General features: G+C 37.2%; 2 protein-coding genes across 7 annotated transcripts in view; both read left to right on the forward strand.

Annotated features, from left to right (window-relative positions):
• LOC109113713 (paxillin-like) overlaps window positions 1-10305 on the forward strand; it is a 36951-nt gene extending 26646 nt beyond the window's left edge. For 2 of the 6 annotated variants that reach the window (XM_042729254.1, XM_042729257.1), the window contains exons 6-14: window positions 69-216; window positions 711-1919; window positions 2577-2843; window positions 3021-3413; window positions 5600-5746; window positions 5857-6030; window positions 6314-6395; window positions 6757-6905; window positions 7291-10305. In XM_042729254.1, the coding sequence (XP_042585188.1) occupies window positions 69-216; window positions 711-1919; window positions 2577-2843; window positions 3021-3413; window positions 5600-5746; window positions 5857-6030; window positions 6314-6395; window positions 6757-6905; window positions 7291-7557 (2836 nt within the window). In that variant the 3' untranslated portion in view covers window positions 7558-10305. The remainder of the gene's footprint in view (window positions 1-68; window positions 217-710; window positions 1920-2576; window positions 2844-3020; window positions 3414-5599; window positions 5747-5856; window positions 6031-6313; window positions 6396-6756; window positions 6906-7290) is intronic. The other 4 variants (XM_042729258.1, XM_042729260.1, XM_042729256.1 and 1 more) reach the window with 3 other exon arrangements.
• A 750-nt stretch (window positions 10306-11055) lies between these two features.
• LOC109072208 (eIF-2-alpha kinase activator GCN1-like) overlaps window positions 11056-25188 on the forward strand; it is a 52387-nt gene continuing 38254 nt past the window's right edge. Inside the window, exons 1-23 of the mRNA XM_042730395.1 lie at window positions 11056-11179; window positions 11910-12018; window positions 12716-12779; window positions 12858-12989; window positions 14044-14152; window positions 14314-14412; window positions 15047-15181; window positions 16358-16426; window positions 16511-16619; window positions 17901-17975; window positions 18052-18180; window positions 18512-18562; window positions 19016-19114; window positions 19815-19988; window positions 20075-20227; window positions 20311-20403; window positions 20486-20561; window positions 21576-21735; window positions 21816-22005; window positions 22087-22211; window positions 23536-23714; window positions 23812-23905; window positions 25025-25138. Coding sequence (XP_042586329.1) covers window positions 11162-11179; window positions 11910-12018; window positions 12716-12779; window positions 12858-12989; window positions 14044-14152; window positions 14314-14412; window positions 15047-15181; window positions 16358-16426; window positions 16511-16619; window positions 17901-17975; window positions 18052-18180; window positions 18512-18562; window positions 19016-19114; window positions 19815-19988; window positions 20075-20227; window positions 20311-20403; window positions 20486-20561; window positions 21576-21735; window positions 21816-22005; window positions 22087-22211; window positions 23536-23714; window positions 23812-23905; window positions 25025-25138 — 2556 coding nt within the window. The 5' untranslated portion in view covers window positions 11056-11161. The remainder of the gene's footprint in view (window positions 11180-11909; window positions 12019-12715; window positions 12780-12857; window positions 12990-14043; window positions 14153-14313; window positions 14413-15046; window positions 15182-16357; window positions 16427-16510; window positions 16620-17900; window positions 17976-18051; window positions 18181-18511; window positions 18563-19015; window positions 19115-19814; window positions 19989-20074; window positions 20228-20310; window positions 20404-20485; window positions 20562-21575; window positions 21736-21815; window positions 22006-22086; window positions 22212-23535; window positions 23715-23811; window positions 23906-25024; window positions 25139-25188) is intronic.

Raw genomic sequence — 25188 nt, forward strand, 5'->3', positions numbered from 1 at the left:
AGCTGTAGATGGAGCAACATGGATTTGCATTGAGGATTTTAATGGAATGCTGTAATTTACATAAACAGGCCAAGCCCCTGTGCTCTGACGAGTGAACTGACAGACGGGCAGGTGGACACACCTTCCGAGCAGCAAGGCAGAATATCAGCCACATCAGCTACACGAGAACTGGATGAGCTCATGGCCTGCCTCTCAGATTTTAAGGTGCAGAGCAATGTGAGTGTGTGTATGTGTGTGTATGTGACACTTACAGAATGGTGTAAGTGAGTTGAAGAGACGTTGTGTCTGGGAATGTGTGCTGAACTATGTTGTTTGGGTGATCTATTTTCAGGTCTTACTGCTTGACAATCTGGGCTACGTTTCCCAAAAACGCTGTAAGCAGATCAGTGAGACCATTAGTGCCAATGGTGTCTACAATCTTCTTGGGCTTACGGCGCTGTTGGGAAACACTACCCTGGCTGGTCTTCATCTGACGATCACAACCAGTTTATTTATTTGCAAATCTTTTCCTGCTTGTCTATGAATTCTAGCTTTAATTTCATCTCATTACTTCAACACTGCATCCAGAATCTGTTTTGTTTTTTCCTCAGCTGTTTTGTACATCTCATGAAAGCTTTTTCTTAATTATTTCTCATTCTCTGCCTTCCTTAATCTGTCACTCTTTTCTGTTTCTTCTTTTTCTTCCCCTGTCCCTCCTTTATGTCCTCCAGCCAAGTTCTTTGGGCTCCCTGAACTCTGAGCCAGTGTTTGAGCAAACTACTACCATTGCTGAAATCCACTGTCCTCCTACGACTGCCATGTCCAATTCCCTGTCCCCTACCCTCCCAGTGGACCCAAGACGATATTCCCCAGGTCTCTCCTCTCCTTTAAACTTTGAACTGCACATTGTGGAGTTTGAATCAGGTGAACCGGGGGCTGTGCCTCCACCATCCAGTGTTGTCCGAAAGCCTTCCTCTCGACCGTCTCCACCTGTAGCATCCAGTCCTCGTTTTTCTCCAGTTCCTGACCTGGACTTGGATTCTTCCATTGATGTCTCTGCTTCCCTGCTGTCCTCCCAAGTGGAATCTCTAGTGGTTCTGTCTCAGACTATAACCACCACTCCCACACCTGGAAGTGGAGACCTTTGTAGTCTCTGGGAGGGAAGTCCTTCTTCCAAATTGACAAGCTCTGGGCTGAAGGCCTATTCGCCTATCACCAAGTCTCCTAGTCCAACAAGTGCCCCAGTGGTCAGCAGAACCAATGAAAGAGTTAGCCCATTGATGACACCAGAATCACTTGATCTGTATCTCTCCAACTCTGACACAAAACCTATAAGTCCAATGCCATCTCTTTCCAGATCTCCAATTCCTACAGTCTCTGAATCACCATCTCTGTCTCTTCCCAAAGCTATATCGCCACCTCTAATCCTATCCTCGTCTGTGGTGGTTCCCAAGTCTCCAAGCCCAAAACCATTATCAGGACAGCCTCCCACTGGACTTCAACCACCAACCTATGAGCCATCTCTTGATGATGCCTTGGATAAACTCCTTGCCATGAGCTTCAGCAGGCCTGAGAATGAGGCTTCAATCACCACATCAGTGGCCTCACGGCTCACTTCGGAAGTACAACCAGAAGTCTACGAGGATACAATAGTAGCAGCGGATCGTAACAACATTCATCCTGACACTTTTACAGAGAGTGAAATGGGGGATGGGCTCTTGGAGGATCAGTCGGACTGCAGGAGTGATCTTGACTGGGCTGACATGGAACTGAAGATGGCCTACGAAGGACCTGATGGCTCCATGACCCCCATGACCGAGGCAAGCTGGATGGATGAATCTCTTACTCCATCGTCTTGTCCTGGAACCCCAGATGCCCAGATGGATCTTCCCATGCTGCATATGGCTGGCACAATGGACAGGATCTCAGCCTCTGGACACGTACGAATAGGACTGCAATGCTTGTTGATTGTAATGCTGTGGAATTTGGTTTGGAGTTTTTACAGACAAGTCTTGCAGTGGTTTGATTGCCAGCATGTAAATCAGGTGTGTCAAATCCTGCTCCTGGGGGGCCACCTTCCTGCAGAGTTTAGCTTGAACCAGCTAATCAAGGTCTTCAGCATTACTACAAACTTCCAGGCAAGTGTATTGGAGCTACAATGTGCAGGAAAGTGGCCATCCAGATACAAGATTGAACAAGCCTGGTTTAATTGAATCCTGTTAGTCAGATGGATAAAAGTCATAATTGTTTCTTTACGCCCTGAAATACTGAGTTATCCTTATTCTAATAATTTAGTTTTCACTCCATTTATGGTAAATTGTAATTGTAAGAACTTGAATGTTGCTGTGTGTGGTTGATAACCAGTGGTACCAATGGTACCTCTGTGCACTTGATAACAAACTTAATATAACTTGATAACCAGTGCTAACCACCACCATGTATGCAAATGCCCAACTTTTTCATGCTGAATGATTTTGCACCTGGATTACATCTGAGTGCTTCCCTAGATCCCTGCTTGCCTTTATTGGTTTCTTTGGACAATAATCAACAATTCTTGAGGTATGTGGCATCTCAAGGAGTTTGTACTGCTGTCCCAGATCAAATCTGTGATTAAACGTACCAAGGAGATCCAAAACGTCCATCCCATGTACCGAGATGGCCTGATACGTAGGAAGATGGGCCCCCTCATTTTCCACAAGAGTAACTCCCAGGACCGGCTCATTGAGGAACTGCAAGGAAAGCTGGGAATTGCCCGTAAGGATCGTCCAAAAAACAAACAGCCGGATGACTGGCTCACAGAAGGCGTCATTGTCATGTCCAACCCCAAACGCTCACGGGAAGACCACAACAGGGAGGTGGATAAGGTAGATGGGAAGGATCTACGGATTCAGCACATTCTGTTTCTAGTCCATTCAATTCCTGTAAAATTCTTTTGCTTAATTGCATTGAAGTTTCTCTGTAATCACCTGCTTTTTTCTTCTTCATTCCTGCTTTTCATCTCTTTCTCTCTCTTCTTCTTTCTTATCGGTGTCTTCCTCTAGATAATCATACCTCCTGAGTCTCCTCTTCCTCAGAGGAAGGTGATCGTACCTCCCCAATTTCCCCCAATCCCTCGCCCCCCTCCCCCTGCTGAAGAACCAAAGCGCCCCCCTCCGGTCAAATTAGCTCCTGCCCCTTTGCCTCCACCCCCACCACCTGCCCCCACCCCACCTCCTAGAGAGCCCACACCTCCTCCCCAGCTAACTCCACCTCCAGTTCCACCCAAGCCCCCGACCCCTGAACCTGTGGAAGTTCCTGCTCCCTCCCCAAAACCCAACCCTCCACCCCAACCCACACCCATACCCACCCCACCACCTGCCCCCGTGGCCCCGCCCAAAGTGCTGATGTCAGTTGGCTGCCAGACGGAGTATGACCCACTCTTCCCTCCGCTGCAGGTGCAGACATGCTGTCATTGGCTAAGCTTCTGTCTTACTGTCCTCTTCTAGAACAATCACAAAACTTCTATGGATTTGTAAATTTCATGTTGTATGCTTGAGCTTGGAGATGTTTGGTGTGTGTGTTTGTTTGTGCTCAGCCTCCTACCCTGGTCATAAATATTACATTATATTGGATGCGCCCCAGAGTTTAAGACAAGAACTCTGTTTGAAACCATCTTCTTGTCAGGGATTCCACTGGTCCTTAAAAAGTCTTACATTTAGTTGTATCCTATTTAAGGCCATTAAAAATCATAAGTGGTATAAGAAAGTATTAATTACGATTTCAGGAGGACTTAAGCTGCGTTCCAGACAAGGTCAGAAGAGGGAACATCCGAGTTTAAATGTCCCATTTCAAACCTCAACCTTCAAACCAGTGAATCACATGTCTTGTTAACATATTGACCACATGGTCTCGTCAGAAAGAGAAAAAAAATTACATAAAATGCTGTGTTTCATTCTGAAAACAGCTGACAAAAAGCTAAGATTAAAGACCCATATTGTCAAAACTGAAATTTCCTGGCCTTTTTCACGATAACTGAGGTCTAGGGGCTATTTAACCACCATATAAGTTTTGAAAACAGTCAGTCCACACTAAAATGTACACAGCCTGCATAAAGTAGCTGTGATTTTTCACGAACTGTTATGACTTCCGTAAAAAGTTGACGTCAGAACTACACAGTCGCCACCTTCAGTCACCACCCCGAGCACCGTCCACCATCCTACTCTACTTTTGCCAACCCCCTAGACAACATTGCATCCCTGCCATTGCTGAGCAACAACAACACTGAAACATGTCGAAAATGTTAACTTTTACCACGTATCCAGATCGGCCAACCTATAACTTTATACTCTCACTCAAAGGATGGACAATCTGACAGGATTGTTACTATGAGGTGGATCACATCTAACTTGTATAGTAAAGACAAACTCATCGTGTCTATCTAGTCATGATGAAGAGGTATATACATTTCAATTTCAGCAGGCAACTATTTTTACAGCTACATTATTGTCCCAGCCACAATTAATCACAACAATATATATATATACAATTGCAAATGATTATATATAAATCGTCAGTTTGTTGTTTTGTACACATGCACACAGACATTTTTCATACACGACATAGTCGTGAGATGCAAGAAACATATGGCATCTGTCATCGGTTTTTTGTCTGGCAGTGGCAGCAGATATGCAATCAAATTTCTAATTTGAGGCTGTATTACGTCGATTCTGGCACCCAACATCACAACAAGATGATATTTTAAAGGGATAGTTCACCCAAAAATGAAAATTATGTCATTAATGACTCACCCTCATGTCGTTCCAAACCCGTGAGACCTCCGTTCATCTTCGGAACACAGTATAATATATTTTAGATTTACTTCCGAGAGCTTTCTGTTCCTCCATAAACATTGAGAATGTATGTACGGTATACTGTCCACGTTTCCAGAAAGGTAATAAAAAACATCTTCAAAGTAGTTAATTTGGGGAGGTGACATCAGAGGGTCCGTTAGAATTTTTTGAAGCATCGAAAATACATTTTGGTTCCAAAAATATCAGAAAACTACGACTTTATTCAGCATTGACTTCTCTCCCGCAGTTGTCTGTTATGATCGCAAGCGTTCACTAAACACTGCAGTTTAGTGATATGACTATAATAATTCGCCGAACGAATCACTCGATGTAAACCGGATCTTCTTGAACCAGTTCACCAAATCGAACTGAATGGTTTGTACAGTTTTGAAACGGTTCGCGTCAACAATAAGCATTAATCCACAAATGACTTAAGCTTGTTAACTTTTTTAACATGGCTGACACTCCCTCTGAGTTCAAATAAACCAATATCCCGGAGTAATTCATTACATTCATGACATTGACAAAAAACAAACAAACAAACAAACAAAAAAAAACACCAGATTTTATATTTATGTGATCAAGAACTGTAACTTGGAAGAAATGAACATATTAGTAGTAGTAGTAGTAGTAGTAGTAATTATATAACCAATTCTGTTCCTTCAGAAACTGTCATCTTGTTGATTTTTTTAGGTGCATCTGTTTTGTGCTTGCATTTATTTATTTTATATTTTTTTTGCATTGAAGATTTTTTTTTTTTATTCTTGATCTTTTGTTCTATCTCTCTTTAGATTATGGCCCAGGGGAAGGGTCCACAACCACAGGTTAATAAACTGGACAACATGCTGGGCAGTCTTCAGTCTGACCTCCACAAGCTGGGAGTGCAGACGGTTGCTAAGGGAGTGTGTGGCGCCTGCTGCAAACCTATTGTTGGCCAGGTGAGGGAGCCAGAGAGCTACACCACAAACATATAGGATTTTAACTTTCAGATAAGACTATATGCTGTGTTAGACACATCTAAACAAAGGATGTGTGTGTTTCTGTACAGGTGGTAACTGCCATGGGGCGCACGTGGCATCCAGAGCATTTTGTGTGCACACACTGCCAGGAGGAGATTGGTTCCAGAAACTTCTTTGAGAGGGAAGGACAGCCATACTGTGAGAGAGATTACCATCATTTATTCTCTCCACGCTGCTATTACTGTAATGGACCCATACTGGATGTGAGAACAAATTTGTCTATTGATTCATTTAATTTTTTCAGTCTGAACAGCAGAATAAACACATAAAATATAATGTTTCTTGAGTTGATGCAATCCATATTTCAGTGTGAACAAAGCCAGTGTTTATTATGTCAGCCTGTATCCTCTGATTTAGTGCCACTTACCTTGTAAGTGATTAATGTTTTTCATTTAGATTTTTGAGGCACAAGTGGAAATCCATTCCTGTGGTAACTGACAATCTGCTACAGATGATAAAACTGATAAAATTGTTCTCACCTCACAGAAAGTGGTGACGGCGCTAGACAGGACGTGGCATCCTGAGCACTTTTTCTGTGCCCAGTGTGGGGCGTTCTTTGGCCCTGAAGGTGAGTAAACACTTACAGAAGGCTCCAGTGGCTGCTGTCATCAAAGTACCCATAGTTTGTTATTTTATTTTTGGGGTCTGCTAGAATACATTTTACATGTATTTACATTCTGCAGATTATTTATATGAGCAAACAGCAACATTAAAAATCAAAAAAGCATAATAGATGCCCTTTAAACTTAAAAGGGCGACAAAACAACTCCTGAAATGAAAAAGAACTCTGCACTCAAACTATGCCGGTTGTATAATTTGTAATGAAATATAATGCAAAATAGAAATCTGAGACTTTTAGATGAAACTGTTGACCGCTTATCTCTTTTTTTTGTTTGTGTTAGTAAATACATCTTTGTTCTGTTTTTCAGGATTTCATGAGAAGGATGGAAAGGCGTATTGTCGTAAAGACTACTTCGACCTGTTTGCTCCTAAATGTGGCGGTTGTGCTCGTGCCATCCTGGAGAATTACATCTCTGCCCTGAGCGCTCTCTGGCATCCTGAGTGTTTTGTGTGCAGGGTGAGTATTTGATAATAAAAGAATTCTCTTGTTTTTTTGAGTGGTCTAGTTGCTTTAGTTTTGAATATATACTTGGTAAAAAGTTTAGAGTAATTTCAGTTTCTAAAAGGAGTCTTTTCTACTGCCTTCGTTTGATTAAAAAATACAGTAAAAACAAATAATGTGTTTTCTAAAGGATCATGTGACACTGAAGACTGGCGTAATGATGCTGAAAAGTCAGCTTTGCATCAATTTTAAACTGTAAAAATATTTTACAATATTACTGTTTTTTTTTTTTTTTTAAATGCAGCCTTAGTGAGCAGCAGAGACTTCTTGGCATAAAAATTAATTTAAGGCATTTATGAGTAGTCACGTGTTTTTTTGTGTGTGTGTTTGTGTGTGTCAGGAGTGTTTCACACCCTTCATCAACGGCAGTTTCTTCGAGCACGACGGTCAGCCGTACTGCGAGGTTCATTATCACGCCCGCCGCGGCTCGCTGTGTTCCGGCTGTCAGAAACCCATCACGGGCCGCTGCATCACAGCCATGGGCAAGAAGTTTCATCCTGAGCACTTTGTCTGTGCCTTCTGCCTCAAGCAGCTCAATAAAGGCACCTTCAAAGAGCAAAACGACAAGCCTTACTGCCAGGGCTGCTTCATCAAGCTCTTCAGCTAGAAAGATGCCTGACTGACTGTGTGCGTACGTGTGCGTACGTGTGTGTGTGTGTGTGTGTGTGTGTGTGTGTGTGTGTGTGTGTGTGTGTGTGTGTGTGTGTGTGTGTGTGTGTGTGTGTGTGTGTGTGTGTGTGTGTGTGTGTTATTCAGGTTAATGTGTCTTGACTCTCGACATCCCCACATGAAGTTGCTAGTCAGGTTAAAACGTGCTCTCAGAAGCCAAGTTGTTTTAGAGGGTATTAGAGGAAAGTTCAGCTGAGACTGTAGAGGTTTTTTTTTTTTTTTTTTTTTTTGAGAAAGTGTGTGAATGTTTTCTGCTCACTGGATGAGCTGGAGAGAAACCGTTTGATGATGAGAATAGTTCAGGAGGGATGATGGGAAACGTTTGAGACACAATCAACAGAAGGAAACGAAACATCAGATAATTCAATGACTGGAAATCAAACGAATAACCAACTGGAGCCAATAATTAGTGGTGAATCTCATGAAGAATGTCCAGGTCATATATTAGTCTGAAACCAAAAGGAAAGACAAGAAATCATATTTTGCATTAAAAACATTTAAGCCAGTTTAAAAATGTTAAATATCTTTTGCATTGTGCCATTATTTTCAGAAAAAATAAATAATTTCTACCTTATTTTCCATTATTCTGTAACCAAAGAATATTCTTATTATAGTAATATAGTGAAAAAATATCCTGTCCAATAACATTTTATTATTATTAATAATAATAATAATTATTATTATTATTGCTGTTGTTTTTATTAATAATATTAATAATATTGATGTTGTTTTAAATGGTCTTAAACTCAGTAAAACAAATAATACTATGAAGTATAAATCCTTCATATTATTATTCCTAAAATAAGCTACATTTTCTTTTATGCAAAATATAATTTATTCTTTCTTTTTATTTTGGTATGAAATATGGCCTGTATGTGTTCTTTTGAGCTTCCCCTTGCTAGGAATTTGGATTTGCATCATTTTTAGCATAAAATTTCACCTCAATGAATTGCTACTTTTAGTGCCTTGTTTTTGTATTACAAATTAAACTGAATTTAAAAGACACTAAGTATATCAAATGTGTAGTTTTGCATACAAGATGTAACACAAAGTTTCTAATCCATGCTGAAGTTGTAACTGAGAGACTGAAGTTCAGATTATTCCTCATGAAGTCTGTGTAGTAACTTCTAATCTTACTGTTAATCGCTCACTTCTGCCGGCGTCTGCGTGGAATTTCACAGGAGTTTATGCATCTCATCTCAAAGTAAGGAATATATGGGATTGAATACAATTTAAGATACAGAAAATCATTTCTACTTGTTTAGTTTGATAAATCAATAACGTAATAATGTATAACACACATTTTTACAATGATAAATCAAAACCATATTTTCTGGTGTCTTTATTATTATTTAACCCAGAATATTTCTCTGAAGGAACCAGTCACACGTGGCATTTTGGGAAATGTTTTGTAGTTAGTATGACTGGCTATTTTGGTTTTAGTCACAAAACAGTCACTACATAACCACTGACGATTCTAATGATCCACTTAAAGGAATAGTGCACCCAAATGTGGACATTTACTGTTAATGTGCCCACTCTCAGGCCATCCAAGATTAGGATGAGTTTGTTTCTTCATCAGATTTGGAGAAATGTAGCATTGCATCAGTGTCTCAACAATGGATGCTCTGCAGTGAATGGGTGCCGTCAGAATGAGAGTCCAAACAGCTGATAAAAACATCACAATAATCCACAGTTAATGTGTTGAGAAGTGAGAAGTCAATCTTCTGTTGTCCTGTTGATGTTGTTCAGATCAATCGAAATAGCTGTGACAGTATTGTGCAATTCTCAACCCTTGAATTCAGTATATGATTTGATTGGAAATGAGTATCTGATATTGTCTTGCTCACTCTCAGAGACAATTCTAGACAATATTGTAACTGCTGTATTATGATATTGTGATGATATATACTATACTAATTCTTTTAGCTTTTTTCCATTTTGCATGAAAGTCTTAAGTGTCTTTCAATAATTTTAAAAGCCGAGTTTTGAAAACTCGTGATGTTACGAAGGAGTGAATCGATGAAGACTTTCTTGTATTTTTAGGAACGTGCTGTCACTGGAACAGAAGTGACTTTCAGATCAAGAATATTAAATATATATGGTCCCTGGTGTGGCTTTCTGGATGCCTGTCAACAAAGATTACTAATAAGATTTGTTGGATGCATCGGATAAATATACCAGCAAGTGTTTATTGTATGAAAGCTTTTATATGACCCGATGTGCCAGAGATCTTTTGAGAAAACACTACTTAGAAAGTAGAAGTTACTTGTTCTCGTTTGTTTTATTCAATTCACTATGAATATGCCTTCTTTGATAACTCAATGGTAATAATCTGTCGCTGTTTGTTTTGCTTCTAATCACTATGTGCCAAAAGAAGGTGCGGTGGAAATCTAGGGATCATATGATATCCTTATGTGTTTTAATCACTCATTTACACTGGTCGAATATTGTGCCTTTGTTTATTTTGAGGTTTTCTATCATATAAATTGATCTGACGCTTTTCTATTTCTGTTCATCAGTCATTATTTTAGTGTCCCTTGACAAATATCATCATTTATCCAATGTGAAGTCAGCTATGCATATTTTTTTCTCTCTCTTGTAACACTGTCACATTTTGTTCTGTGAGTATTGTTTCAACTCGTGCAATTATATACAAATAAAATTGGTGTTTTAATGCACTGAATATTTTTCCTCCTGATGTTGTTTATTATTAAATTAATATTTAAACACTTTTTTGCCTATAGACGTTTGTACACAAAACAGTAATCTTCATATATAATATATACAGTGTTGACATAACCTGCTAAATATATAATCTTTTATTTTATTTTGTAGCAAATTAGTTTTAGTTTTTACATGTTGTGTGTAACTGTAGCCTAACGGTTTAATTTATGGGAAATCACATTGGATTTCTATAATTGACGGCTCTGTTTATGCTAGATTTTGTTGTAGTTTTTTTTGTTTGATTTATAAATAAAACTTTTGAAAGGGAATAGACAGCTTAGAATGTTTGGTTATTTTATTCACTGATAATTTGTTGAAAAGGAGGGGGAAAATACTTTAATACTTCATAAGATATTCAGACCAATTGACAAATAAAATCACAGTGTTGACATTAACTGCTAAATATATGCATTATGTTTTGTACAGAATTAGTTTTAATTTTCTAAAATATTGGTATACTTTTGTGTGTAGATGTAACAGTTTAATTTGTGGCAGATTTATGTATTTATTTATTTATTTATTTATTTATTTATTTGGGGGATTGTATTAAAATTCCTATTGTATTTTATTTTATGCTAAAAACGTTATAAAATGAATAGACAATATAAATATTTTATTTAATTCACTTATAATTTGTCGAAACAAGGGAAAAAAATACTTTTATGCTAAAAGTTTCAAACCCGTTGAATGTCTGACGCGCCCTCCAGAAGCGCTGCGGAGAAAATACAAACTCAAGCCCGCAGAAGCACGTGGCCGAGGACGGTAATGACTCCGGAAGTGACGACTTAAATCCTTTCCAGATCGAGGCCGGAAAGATGGCGGCGGACACGCAGGTTGGTGTGATTGGATCCGCGGCTGCATGAACATTAATACGCTAACTTTTCTTCAGTAACTCACTACTTTCCTGTGAGCTTTCAAAGAAGATGATGCATGATCTGCGAGCGCGTGATGTTCAGATACACTAGAAAACGCTGTGTGCGCGCGCTAGTGCGTGAAGGCGTTAATAGTGTACACTAATAATAATAAGCTGACCATTAATGATACAACAGTTGCATAACACGCATTTTTTATGATTTTACGATAATTCGACAGAGACCGAGACTTATTTGTGCATCTTTTGATCTCAAACACACATCCACTTCAGACAATAACAAGAAAGTGCCAGAAGTACCATGTTTCTGCACATGTATGATGGTAAAACCATGTTGTTGTTGTTGTTTTTGGAAATATAACGCTGTAATATCACGGTAATCGTCAAAATGCTGCTCAAACAATCACTTGATACTTTGTGTAACAGTGAAAAATGTACCATGGTGATCATAATTCATGCCTGAGCTACTAATATCAGTATATGATGCATTCAATCAGTCAGTTTTATGACAGTGGTGACTAACACATGCTTTATTATTATAGCAACAATAAATGCAGTGATGAATATTGTGGTGGTAACTGTGTTTACCATGGTAAACTGATATCCATACTTTGCTTTCGTTGCATGTGTCTGATGAGCAGCGCTCAAGGGTTTACCGCAGTGAGCAGCGTCTGATATGTGTTTGTTCGCAGGGGCAGGTTTCAGACACACTGAAGAGATTCGCTGTGAAAGTCACATCGTCCAGCGTTAAAGAGCGCAAAGAAGTTCTTGAAGAATTGAAGGAGTGCGTGAAAGGAAAGGGTGAGTTTATCAGAATGAAGAAATAACTAATATTACATATTTGGTGTTCTGCGGACATTTTAAAGAGCGTTGCGGTGACTAAACTCTGTTAAAGCATCAACTATATTCAATGTCATTCCAAGTCATGAAATACCTTTTTTTTTAAAAATGTTTTTAAAGTCAGCTGTGCTCACAGAGGCTACAATGATTTGATCAGAAATACAGTAACAACAGAAATATTATTACGGTTTCAAATAACTGTTTTCTATTTGAATACATGTTAAAATTATATGACGCAAAGCCGTGTTTTCAGCATCGTTCCTCCAGTCTTCAGTGTCACATGATCTTCAGAAATCACTCTATTATGCTGATTTGCTGCTCAAGAAACATTTCTGATTATTATCAGTGTTGAAAAAAGTTGTGCTGCTTAATATCTTTTTGGAAACTGTGATGCATAAACCATGTTTATTTTAAATTGAAATCTTTTGTAACGTTATTTATGAATGCCTTTACTGTCACTTTTGATCAATTTAGTGCCATTTTGTTAAACAGAAACATTAATTTCTTTAAAAACATAAAACTACTTTTGAGCAGTAGTGTCTGTTAACTCTGCATTCACACGTGTGCATCCTCAGATACGAGTTTGGAATGATGTGAAAGTGTAAATAACTTACATTTCACCCCTCTCTAATGGTTTGTGGTTAAATCCTCTCCTCAGATCTTCCCGAGCCGGTCATTAAAGGACTGTGTAAACTCTTCTATCTCACTCTGCACAGATACAGGTGAGTGTGAGCCGTTCCTCTCCTCTGTGCATTAAAGCATGTTCTTCTGCTGAAGGTGGCTCTGATTTCTCCTCTCAGAGATGCTGCGTCCCGGCGAGCTCTGCTCTCGGTCATCGAGGTGCTCGTCCAGTCACAGCCTGATGCCATTGCGACCAACCTTCCTCCCGGTCTGCTGAGCTGCGGGGTGGTCAGCAGGGGCGTGATGCCCGGGTGAGTGACCACACTTATACAGAGCCCTGTGATTTCCATAATGCGGAAAACATGGACAGTATTGTGGAATCCAATCATAAAAATTGTTTTTTTTTTTTTAAATAGTATAACATGGAATGTCAGGAAATGATGTAAAATTTAGATAAATAAATCAAAAGTGCGTGGGGGTGTACAGTGAATCAGATCATGACATAAACTAGTGTTTGTGAATATTAAACCGCAAAAAGACCGCATTTCAGGCTTTAATTTGAGAAAGACTATCGCTACATTATATATATATATATATATTCAGACAGATGGTCAAAGGTCTTTGTGACAGAAATATATTAATATTGTACGGTAGAATGTACATGTTAAAATAATAATAATGATAATTAAAATTATAAAATTCTAGTTAGTGACTAAAACTTAAAGGAATATAAAAAAATTTTTAATTTAAAGTTTTCTTTCTTTTTTTCAACATAAATCATAAATACAGAAAACATGGAATTTGGGGCAGGGGGTATTAAATGGGTATGTAGGGCCCTAAAAATGTAGTTTTTGTTAAAATTTTAATTGTTATCAAAGTGTATATGCCTTAAGATTTCAATTGATTAGACATGCTTTTTAATTACTTGAATTTACTTTAAACTGAATCCAGAAAAAAATTATTTTGAGAAAAAAATAAATGGGATTTCATGGGGCCCTAAAAATGTGATTTTGTTAAATGATTTCAATTAATAATACATGCTTTTCTATTACAAGAATTTAATTTAGAAAAATTAAAACAGACAAAATGGGATTTAACAGGGCCCTAAAAATGTATCTTTTTTTTATTGAAACTTTTAATAAATTGATATAAAATTGTATAAATTTAATGATTTCAGTGGATTAGACATAACATTTGATTACTAAATTTAATTTAAATGTTAAAAAGGAATTCCAAAAAATTCAAAGGTGTAGTACACAGATTTTGGGAGAAAATAACATGCATTTTATAGAGCTCCAGGAATCGTATGGTTTTCAGACTCTACAATGAGCTACAGTCAAGTATAATGTTCAAACATGTTTGCAGGAAGACCACGGCTTCAGGAGCCTGCTGCGCCCTGCCCTGGACCTGCTTAATTGTTCGGACCGTCTTCCCCTCCGCAGACAAGAGAGAAGGTGCCAACTGGAAGAAACTGGTCAGTTGTTTTGTCACTTAGACAGTTGCATTACTACCTTTATTAGTCATAGTTCAGATTAGCTATTGTTCAAAACCTTGAACAAAAATATAATTAATGTTTTAAAATCTTTACATGCAGTCTGTCCAATCACATACTCTCTTTGTGTCTCCTCCAATCAGGTTGAGGTTCAGAGTTTGCTGCTGGCGGAGGCAGTGGGTGGAGCCTCAGGGAACGCCCTCAAGTCAATCAGCAAACGCTTTAATAAGCTGTGGAAGGAGGTGAAGCTAGATGAATTCAGTCTGAAGTCTCGTACACTACAGTTAGACAGACCGAGTTAAGATTTCTCGCTTCTGCTCAGCAAGGCTGCTTTTATTTGATCAAAAATACAGTAAAAAGCAGTAATATTGTGAAATACTGTTTACTAATTTAATTCATTTTAAATTTAATTTATTCCTGTGATGCACAGCTGTATTTTCAGCATCATTCCTCCAGTCTTCAGTGTCACATGATCAGAAATCATTTTAATATGATGATTTACTGCTCAAAAAACATTTCTGATTATTATCAATGTTGAAAACAGTTGTGCTGCTGAATATCTTTTTGGAAACTGTGGTAAATTTGTTTTAAGGATTCTTTGGTGAATATAAAATTCAAAAGAACAGCATTTATTTGAACATGCAATCTTTTATAACTTTATAAATGTCTTTACTGTCACTTTTGTTTGATTTAATGCACCCTTACTGAATTTAAGTATTCATTTATTTTTTTTAAAGATCGTATTGACCTAAATATTTCTCAGCAAATGTAGAAGCTCATGTCTCATACATTTTTCCTGTTGCTCAGATTAAATTTAACACTAGTCTTTCTGACACCCTTTAGTTGTATGTTGATCGACGGTGTGTGTTTCTGCAGAACCCGGGTCTGGTGGATCAGTACATGAGCACTCTGCTGTGTTTGGATCAGAGCTGTGTGTCTGTGCCGCTGCTGGGATTGTGTGTGGATTTCTGCACTGCGCACAAAGACATCGCCACCATCAACAAACACAAGGTGGAACACTCAAGCCCGTGTCATTCCTGTGCTAAACCTGTCAGATGTGTCGACTGCACTGCTGCTTCTCACTCGGTGTTATTTCAGTATTTTATTAACCATAAAATATTATTTACCATATTTATATATACCATATACATCGTGTTTTTAATCATCTGAAACATGCTCTGACTTATTCATAATGTAATATGTGACCCTGGAGCACAAAAGCAGTCTTAAGTCTCTGGGGTATATTTGTAGCAATAGACAAAAATATATTGTATGGGCCAAATTATCAAGTTTTCTTTTATGCCAAAAATCATTAGGATATTAAGTAAAGATCATGTTCCGTGAAGATATTTTGTAAATTTTCTACCATAAATATATCAAAACTTCATTTTTGATTAGTAATATGCATTGCTAAGAGCTTCATCTGGACACATTTAAAGGAGATTTTCAAAATTTTTATTTTTTTTGCACCCTCAGATTCCAGATTTTTAAATAGTTGCATCTTGGCCAAATATATATCCTATCCTAAAAAAAACATACATCAATGGAAAGCTTATTTATTCAGCTTTCTTTTTCAGATGATGTACGTATAAATGTTATTTTGTCCAGGGTCACATATAATTTATATATATATATATATTTGTTAACATAATAAATAATAGTTTATCAATCAAATGTTATGCTACATTGCGAATATGGAGACATTTGGATTAGTGCCGAAAAAGAGAGAGGTACTGTACTTGAGCCCAACACCGGTTCCAGTTAACTTTTTTTTAATAATAATGTGGCTTACACACCGATGCAACTTATCAGTTTTTTTCTCTCAACAATGCTATGGTTTCCTGCTGCAAATTATACCCAAGTGTGACTTATTTTCTGGAAAATATGGTATTAATATTTTGGATTTGATTTTTTTGTATATTTTCCATTTTCATTTTAGTTTAATATTTAGTCATTTGATTATGTTCTTTTGTCAACTTTAATTGATTTCTGCTTTTTATATATTTAGCTTTATTCAGTTTTAGTAATTTTAGTACTTTAAACATATTTATCTAATTAATTTTGAAATGTTTGTTTTTGATTAAGTTATTTCTGTTTTATTTTATTTTAGCTTTATTTTGATGAATGAATACAGTTTTTAATAGTTTTAATAGTAGTTTTAACAGTAGCATCGCTGTTGTGTTTCAGGCGGCTCTCTTGGACCTGTACGTGAAGACGGTCCTCATGAGTAAGACCAGACCGCATCAGCACATCCTGGTGAGAATCTGATGTGCCTTTGTTGTATATTTAGTCTTTGCAGTGCTGAAATCATTCAACCTAAAGCCGGATATGTGTTTCCAGGAGAAGAGCGGCTCGATGCTTCGCCACATGTCTCACGCGGAGTTTAAGGAGCAGCTGCTGCCCACGTTACTGAAAGCTCTGCTGCGCAGCCCGGAGAACTCCATGCAGAGTGAGTCAAGCAGACTACCACACTGTCATTCATCAGGATGCATAATGACACCATCATTAGAGCGCAACTGTTGATGCTCAGAACTAATTATTATGAAAGAATGTTGCTGTTAGTGTTATTTTAGTGTAACTGAGATACTATTATAGCTTTATTATTAACATTTTGAGGTAGATTTGACTCATGCATTACTGTTTAAAGGTGAAGACTCGACTCTATATGTTTTAAGAGTTCACTCATATTACACAGCCTGCAGCTCACGAGTGATGACATCATGGAGGATATTGTCGGACCCACATGCAAATTTAATGAGGAACGACAACGTGCACGTTTTAGCAAACCCAGAAGTTTAATCTGAATTATTTTATTGTGTTTCTATTTTCACATGCAAATGACGTGTTGCACTTATGAACCAGATAAGCCTGATGCGCTTGTCTATAAATCGGCCTAACTTGCAGCTCACTCAGGCGATGCAGAGTAATTAAATAATGCCAAAAATTGTCTGTCCTCTAATATGTTTTGCAAGATCCTCTATCTTGTTTAGTACGATTTTACCTAAAAGGTTTTAGAATTTTTTTTTTAACGTATGTAAATTTAAAAAATCTTGTATAATCTTCCTCTTTGCTTGGTTTTTTATTTTTATTGAATTTTAGCAACTCAGATGCTGACATGGCTTTCAAATCTATACTACTGCTACTCCTTTAATTATTTTTATATATTGTTTTCATTTAAAAAACTAAAAAAAAAAAATTGTTGTGTTTTTATCATGTTCTGTTTTTTTAAATGTCTATATAGTTTTTAAAATTATTTTAATTTGAGTTATTTTTACACTTGTAAATACATGTGTGTAGTTTTTTATTTTTATTTTCTTTTTAGTTATTTAAATTTTCATTAAACGAAAATGAGCTTAAAATAGACATATATATATATTGTTTTATTTCAATTAATGTTTATATTTAGTAACAGAGTTTTTTATAGTTTTAATTTTAGGTAACTATAAGACTGTTTGATTACTGTTTAACTTTTTTTAAAAAGGGAAAATATAATAAAATTATGTAGTTGGCAAAAAATATTTCTGACAATCCAGTGATAGTTGCTTTTGAATGTAAGTATTTATTTATTAATGAATGAGTGAATGAATCTTGTTCTCTACCAAGCATGAACAAGCTGTTACTTTTAATGTTATTGCTATTACTGTGTACACTAATTTGTAATCTCTCAACAATCTAGAATCCTGGCATATTATGTTTTCTAGACACATCTCTCTGTCCTTCTCTCCTCCAGCGATCTCCTGCATGCTGGCGTCTCTCACTCTTGATCTGAGTCAGTACGCGCTGGACATCGGGAAGGGCATCTCCAGTGAGTGCCTGTCTGTATGATTGATGTTTGTCTGAGGAGTCGTGTGCAGGTTTAATGTGCTTTTGGTGTGTTTTAGGTCAGCTGAAGGCCAATAACCCAGAGCTGATGGAGCAGGCGGTTACGGCCCTTCAGAATCTGGCCCATCAGTGCAGCGACCCCAGCGCCGTCCAGGACCTCGTCAAACACCTCTTTGGCATCCTTGGAGGTCAGTGGATGCTTTCAGGGCTCCAGCAGTCATGGCATTTTAAAATGACAATTTCTGTGACATTTAAACTCTAACTGAGCATGTCAAAGATCATGTACAACGATAATCATTTCAATATATTAATTATTAGGTTTGAAACCAGACATACATAGAAAAGCACACCAATAAACTCAGTCAAATTATTCATTTTGAGTTCATGAATGACTGGAAGTCATGGGAAAGATCATGTAAAACTGTTGGTTTAGGAATTTAAGAGATCTCGTATACATAACCAGAACCAGCTCACTATTTAAAGCAGGATTTTGCTGATTTTCTGTTTTGTTTTGCACAGGCTCAGAGGGGAAGCTTACTGTTGTGGCCCAGAAGATGAGCGTTCTGTCAGGTGAATATCTCTCTCATATGCTCAGTAGGCCTGTTTTCAGCAGTACATACATGTTTGTACATACTGTTTTTCTTTTATATTTAGAGAAAATCAGATCTTATGGGGATTAATCTTGAAAGTCTTTTTACCACTGCTAATTTGCATAAGGAAATGTGTTTTATGCGTGCAACTGCACTGCTTAATTATTTTCCTTTGTAAACTTAATCTACATCTTTGTCTGTTGCACTCTCATCTTGCATCTTTCGCAGCATCTGCGAATGAACGGTGCATTTTTAGAACAGGCTAGAAGTTCCACTTTTTTAAAACACATTTTAAATGCAACGTTTGAAAATAATCCCCTCCTGCATAGCTCCCAAATCTCATTCTCACGTCTGCATGAATCTGTGAGACTTTTGCATTCACGTAAATGCATGCTATCATACTGATCATGGTTAACGTGTGTTTTTGAAACAGGAATCAGAAGTTGCAGTCATCATGCCGTCTCTGGCTCTTCCTCTCAGTCTCTGAGCTCCAGCGTGGCTGTGATGTTCATTCCATACCTGCAACAGGAAGGTGAGAACCCTACTGCTTTTAATATACTTTAAAAAATATATTTTTTTAAATGCATTTTTCATGCCCGTTCATGCATACTTGAGTCAGCTTTCATAAATTGGAATTGTTTTAGTGAAAAGCAGTTGGTTTGTTTAATGAACATCATAATAATGTAAAGTTACTCACATTAAAAAAAAACTCCTCTCCTATAGCTTGCTTCCTAACCTAGAATAGCTTTTGTTCCCTTTTCTTTTTTTTTTAAGTGCTTGTAAATGCACAGATGTAAATGTCAAATAAATAATTTTAAAGTAAAAACATTAAAAATAAAACATTTACTAAAAAAGATTACATTTTTTATGTGTTTGCCTGGATGTCATGTGACCACAAAGCCATATCAGAGAACTGTAAACATGCAAAATTACTATAATATTAAATATTATTATATCGAATAACTCACAAATTCGGCAGGACTTCGAGTAAATGTTTAAAGTCAATTATCGACAAAAAAAAAGTTTGGGAATCCCTAACTTTAAATATCAAGATTTTATTTATTTTTAATGTAATGGCTTAACATAATTTTTTACTTGTTGCAAAATTATATTACATTTGTAATTTGATGTGCATTCAACAATCTTTAATGGTCTTAAATTTCTTAAAAATGTACAAAACCTGATATCTGCTGATTGTTTTTCTCTCTCCGTGTGTGTGTGTGTGTGTGTAGTCCATGAGGGGACGCTGGTGCATGCGGTGTCTGTTTTATCTCAGTGGACGAGCCGTTTCACGGTGGACGTGCCTTCAGAGTTAAGAGAATGGTTTAAAAAAGCCTTCACTCTCAAGACGTCCACGTCCCTTGTGCGTCATGCGTATCTCCAGGCCATGATCGGGGCTTTCAAAGGTCAGTCAGGCTGCTGGGACACTTCAGATTTATCCTCATGCTGCTGATGTTTAGTCAGAATGAACAGCGTTTGTGTCTCTGTTCAGGCGACGCTCTCAATCAGGCTGTGGACTTCATGCCTCTCCTCATCCAGACAGTGGAGAAAGCTGCTGCCCAGAATACCCAGCATTCTCTGCTGTCTGAAGGCGTGGCCGCCTCTGTGCTGCTCTGTCGGCTGTCTATGCTGGATTCTGTGCCCGGTGAGTGTTCACACTGAGACCGATAGAGTTTTCCTGTGTCTCATGCTGGAGGCGTTTATCTTCATGTTCCTCTGTGTCTTCAGAAGCGAAGCTGGCGTCCTTCTGGAACCTGATACTAGATGAAAAGAAGCCTCTGTTCACTACCGAGAAGTTCCTCTCTCAGGCCAGTGAAGAAGGTTAGAACTCTCCAGTTGTTGAATAGATCCAGTGTATATATATTTTTTTTTTGCCATCTTTAATCCTGTCCTGTACCCACAGCTCTGTGCACCGTCCTGCTGCTGTGTGAAAGACTGTTCCTGGATCAGCCTCAAAGACTCAACAACAGCAAGTCTCAGTGAGTTGCTGCAGTTTCCCCTGGAATAGAATTTAATTTTTTATATAGAATATAATTTTTTCAGTATGCATTTATGAATTTATTAATTCATTTTATTATTTCTTATGTTCTAATTCACTTTATTTATGCTACAAATGTCAATAATTATATAAATTAAGAATTTGTAAATCGTTTTATTTTTGTAATGATTAAAAATCTTATTTTAGGAAACTTTAGAGAAAAACTAGGATCATTAATAATGAACTATAATATGCAAACTAAATGGGTTCTTGTATCACCCTAAAAATGTTTTAAACTAAAGTATGCACTTAAGCCACTTAATTAATATGCAAATTAAAACACAAATGAATATAAAATGCTCATTTGATTGACTTATTTTGCCTCATGCAAAAATATTGACCAATCAATAGTGTTATTTCAGTATTGTTTATAAACTATTACAATATAAAAATGTAAAAAAAATAAAAGCTAATTCAAAATATTAATATATAATAATTGAAATTAGCTTTTATTTTTACATTTTCACTTTTAGTAAAGTTTTTTTTTTATTTTTTATTTTTTTATCTCCCATAGTAAAACACCAAGCGAAGTTAGAAAAAGAACGATGGTTTATTTAACGTAATCCAAGGTTCTTTGATAACAGCATGCGATGTTTCACAAAAACTTCCCTCTGCGCATGGATACGGGAAGAAATCTCTCTATAATGACTTCAGCAGGGGTCAAAAACGGACGTGGTGTCATGGGAGCTTGCGCAGTTGGTCAAGCCCAAAGCGAATCCCGTAGTGAAACACCTCACTCTGTTATCAAAGATCCCGGGTTTATGTTAAGTAACCCATCGTTACAGCTGAAAAGTTACATTTCTGTACAAAAATCTTATATTTTTCACAAAAAGACCTGGAATAGTCTTTAAAAAAGTAAACAGGATCAATTTTGACTTTCAACAATAGTGCAAAATCTTTACTTGATACATGCAGAAGTGATCGTGTGACTAAAACGCATGTCTGCTGTCCTCAGGATGTACCATCAGGCCACAATGATGGCGCTGCTCTCCCGTCTGTGGCGTGTGCGTAAGCGTGCTCAGCAGACGGTGAAGAAACTCCTGTCCTCGCTGGGCGGCTCCAGCCTGGCCCACGGCCTTCTGGGAGAACTGCGTGTTGTCATCAACAAGCACAAGGTGAGGGATATCAAGGAACGGAGCGATTACTCTACACTGGTGCGTTTTGTATCTGCTCACTCTTACGTCTCTTGAAGCAGATTCTGCCACCAGATGTTGTTTATACGGAGACGAGTGAGCTCACAGAGATCGGCCGCTCTTACATCGCCCCGCGGATCCTGCTGGACGCTCTGAGCGTGATCTGCTCGGTGGCGGCTCAGTGGAACGACCCGGCGGAGACTGAGAAACTAGCCTTGGATATTATCATCGTAACCCATCATCCGTCCATCGGTCCGTCTCTCTGATGCATCCGTCCAGGAATATCCCTACAGCGGCTCCTGAATCCTGTTAATCTCGCTCTTTCTCTTTCAGTGGCCGTCAGGTCTGAGATGTGGCCTTCTCTGATGTCCACCATGAAGCTGGACGTTGCTGAATTCATCGATAAACACCTGGAGATGATTCTACCTCGCCTGCTAGAAGCCAACACAGACAATCAGGTCTGACTGGCTGCATTTACAGTCCAACTGTGTTATTTTTATTTTTATTATAGTAATTAAATTGATTAACTAAAATTAGAATACTTTATGTAATGAAATGCAATACTTTAAATATTTTAACAAAACACTGTATTTTTAGCAAAGCTCTTTCTCTTTTCTGGTTAATGAACAGTACTTCAGCTGGTTAGCATGTGTCTATGGAAGCTTGTTTCCACCATGGATTAAAAATAAAAAAGATAATTACAGCTATGTATTTCATGATTCAGACTTTTTTGGAGTCACAATTGTTAGTATATTTCTTAAAATTCTGATTTAATTCTGAAAATTTCAGAAATAAACTGAATTGCGAGATGTAAGTGCAAAATTGCATGTTTGCATTCTAAGAATTTGTTTATATCTTGCAGTTCTGAATTTATATCTCTCAATTCTGATTTACATCTCACAATTTTGAGTTTACATCTCACACTTCAACCTTTTTTATGAGTCTCTTGTGAGATAGTCACAATTATTTTTTTTATTCTGTAAAAAAAGAATTGCGAATTCTGAAAATAAAGTCAGAACTGTGTGAAAGTGAGTAAGGTTCTGAAGATATCTCGCAATTTTTTTTTTTTTTTTTTTTTTTTTACTTTTTTTACAGAATTGTGAAAAAAACAAACAAAAAAAAATTATAAGATAAAAAGTTGCAACTACTGTTTTCACTTTTTTATTCTGTGGTGTAAGCAGGATTCCATATATGTGACCCTGCAGCACAAAAGCAGTCTTGAGTCTCTGGGGTATATTTGTAGCAAAAGCCAAAAATACATTGTATGGGTCAAAATTATAGATTTTTCTTTTATGCCAAAAATCATTAGGATATTAAGTAAAGATCATGTTTCATGAAGATATTTTGTAAATTTCCTACTGTAAATATATCAAAACTTAATTTTTGATTAGTAATATGCATTTCTAAGAACTTCATTTGAACAACTTTAAAGGCGATTTTCTCAATATTTAGATTTTTTTGCACCCTCGGATTCCAGATTTTTAAATAGTTGCATCTTGGCCAAATATATATCCTATCCTAACAAACCACACATCAATGGAAAGATTATTTATTCAGCTTTCAGATGATGTATAAATCTCAATTTAGAAAAATTGACACTTAAGACTGTTTTTTTGGTCCAGGGTCACATATGTCATAGAAGTAATAATTTGAAACTTAACAATATTATGTTACACCCTAGTCACATTGTGTTGTCAGATTGATATAATAGGACACACATTCAGATTCGGACAGATTTATGTTGGGTTTTATGGTTGACATTGTGTCTCTCTCTCTCCGTAGGCTGTTCAGAATGCTGTCGGTTCCCTGTCGCTTCTGTCTCCCACCAGACTGCTGCCGCGTGTCATGGATCATGTGACCCAGCGCTTGTCCAATCCGGCGCTGAGTCAGGTGACGCGTCAGGAGTATGCCATCATGCAAACGCCGGAGGGAGAACTTTACGACAAGAGCATCATTATGAGGTAAAGTCAACTGAACAATACACATTCTGAGATGAATGAATGAGAATCACATGGATCAGGTCGTTTCTAGTAAGCGTTGTTGTCTTGTTTTTGGCAGCGCTCAGCAGGAGAGCACAAAGAAAGGCAACATGAAAAGAGAGAATAAGGCGTATTCCTTCAAAGAGCAGATCATTGAACTGGAGCTTCAGGAGGTGAGAGAAGAACAACAGATGATCCGCTCGAATAAAAAAGGAGACAAATTGTTTACTACTGCATACTGGGTAGTTACTGTACACTGTTTAGTCAAAAATAGTATTTGCAAGAAACACTTCCAACTGAAATACAGAACATTCTCACCTCACTGCATAACCTGTTGATTTTTGAGTGACGTCTAGTTGTCATCTTAAAAATAAACCACTATTTCGCAAATTTATAAAACAATATTTTGCATAAAAATAGTAGTAGTAGTACTACTTGTATTAAAGTATTATAATATTCTGTAAAATATATAAATGAATGAGTATATATGTGACCCTGGAGCACAAAAGCAGTCTTAAGTCTCTGGGGTATATTTGTAGCAATCGCCAACAAAACATTGTATGGGTCAAAATTATACATTTTCTTTTATGGCAAAAATCATTAGGATATTAAGTAAAGATCATGTTCCATGAAGATATTTTGTAAATTTCCTACTGTAAATATATCAAAACTTAATTGTTGATTAGTAATATGCATGGCTAAGAACTTCATTTGGACAACTTTAAAGATGATTTTCTCAATAATATTTAGATTTTTTTGCACCCTCAGATTCCAGATTTTCAAATAGTTGTATCTCAACCAAATATTCATAATATTCAACCGTACATCAATGGAAAGCTTATGTATTCAGCTTTCAGATGTTGTATAAATCTCAAATCGAAAAATTGACACTTAAGGTTTTGTGGTCCAGGGTCACCTATATCAGCAATTTGTGCATCTTGCAATTCTGTATATTTTATAAATATTAAAAAGTATCCAATAATAATAGTAATTTCTAAAATTTAGTGTGTTTATGGTGAACCTAAATATATTAAGTTATAAATATATTAGATATATTACAAAATTAAGATATATTAACATTATAAAACATATAAAAATAGATCAATATGTATATGCAACTTTTGGCAGTCACATTAAAATACATTAAAAATCTGGGCTGATGTTTGCTCTAGTTTATCAGTCACACTGGAAATGAAATAAGCACACCGCATTGTGGGATACTGTATCTGGTGCAGTGCTCTCTGTTTTATACTGCACATCTGATTGAGCTCCCCCTTGTGTTTGTCTTGTAGGAGATCAAGAAGAAGAAAGGCATCAAAGAGGAGCTCCAGCTGACCAGCAAGCAGAAGGAGATGATGCAGAACCAGCTGGAGAAAGAGTCGGGCATCCGCAAGCGTTTACAGGAGGTGAGAGGTCATACCACCTGAGAGACGCCCATCAGTGTGAACAAACCACT

The sequence above is a fragment of the Cyprinus carpio genome, chromosome B8, assembly GCF_018340385.1.
Source record: "Cyprinus carpio isolate SPL01 chromosome B8, ASM1834038v1, whole genome shotgun sequence".
Taxonomy (NCBI): Eukaryota; Metazoa; Chordata; class Actinopteri; order Cypriniformes; family Cyprinidae; genus Cyprinus; species Cyprinus carpio.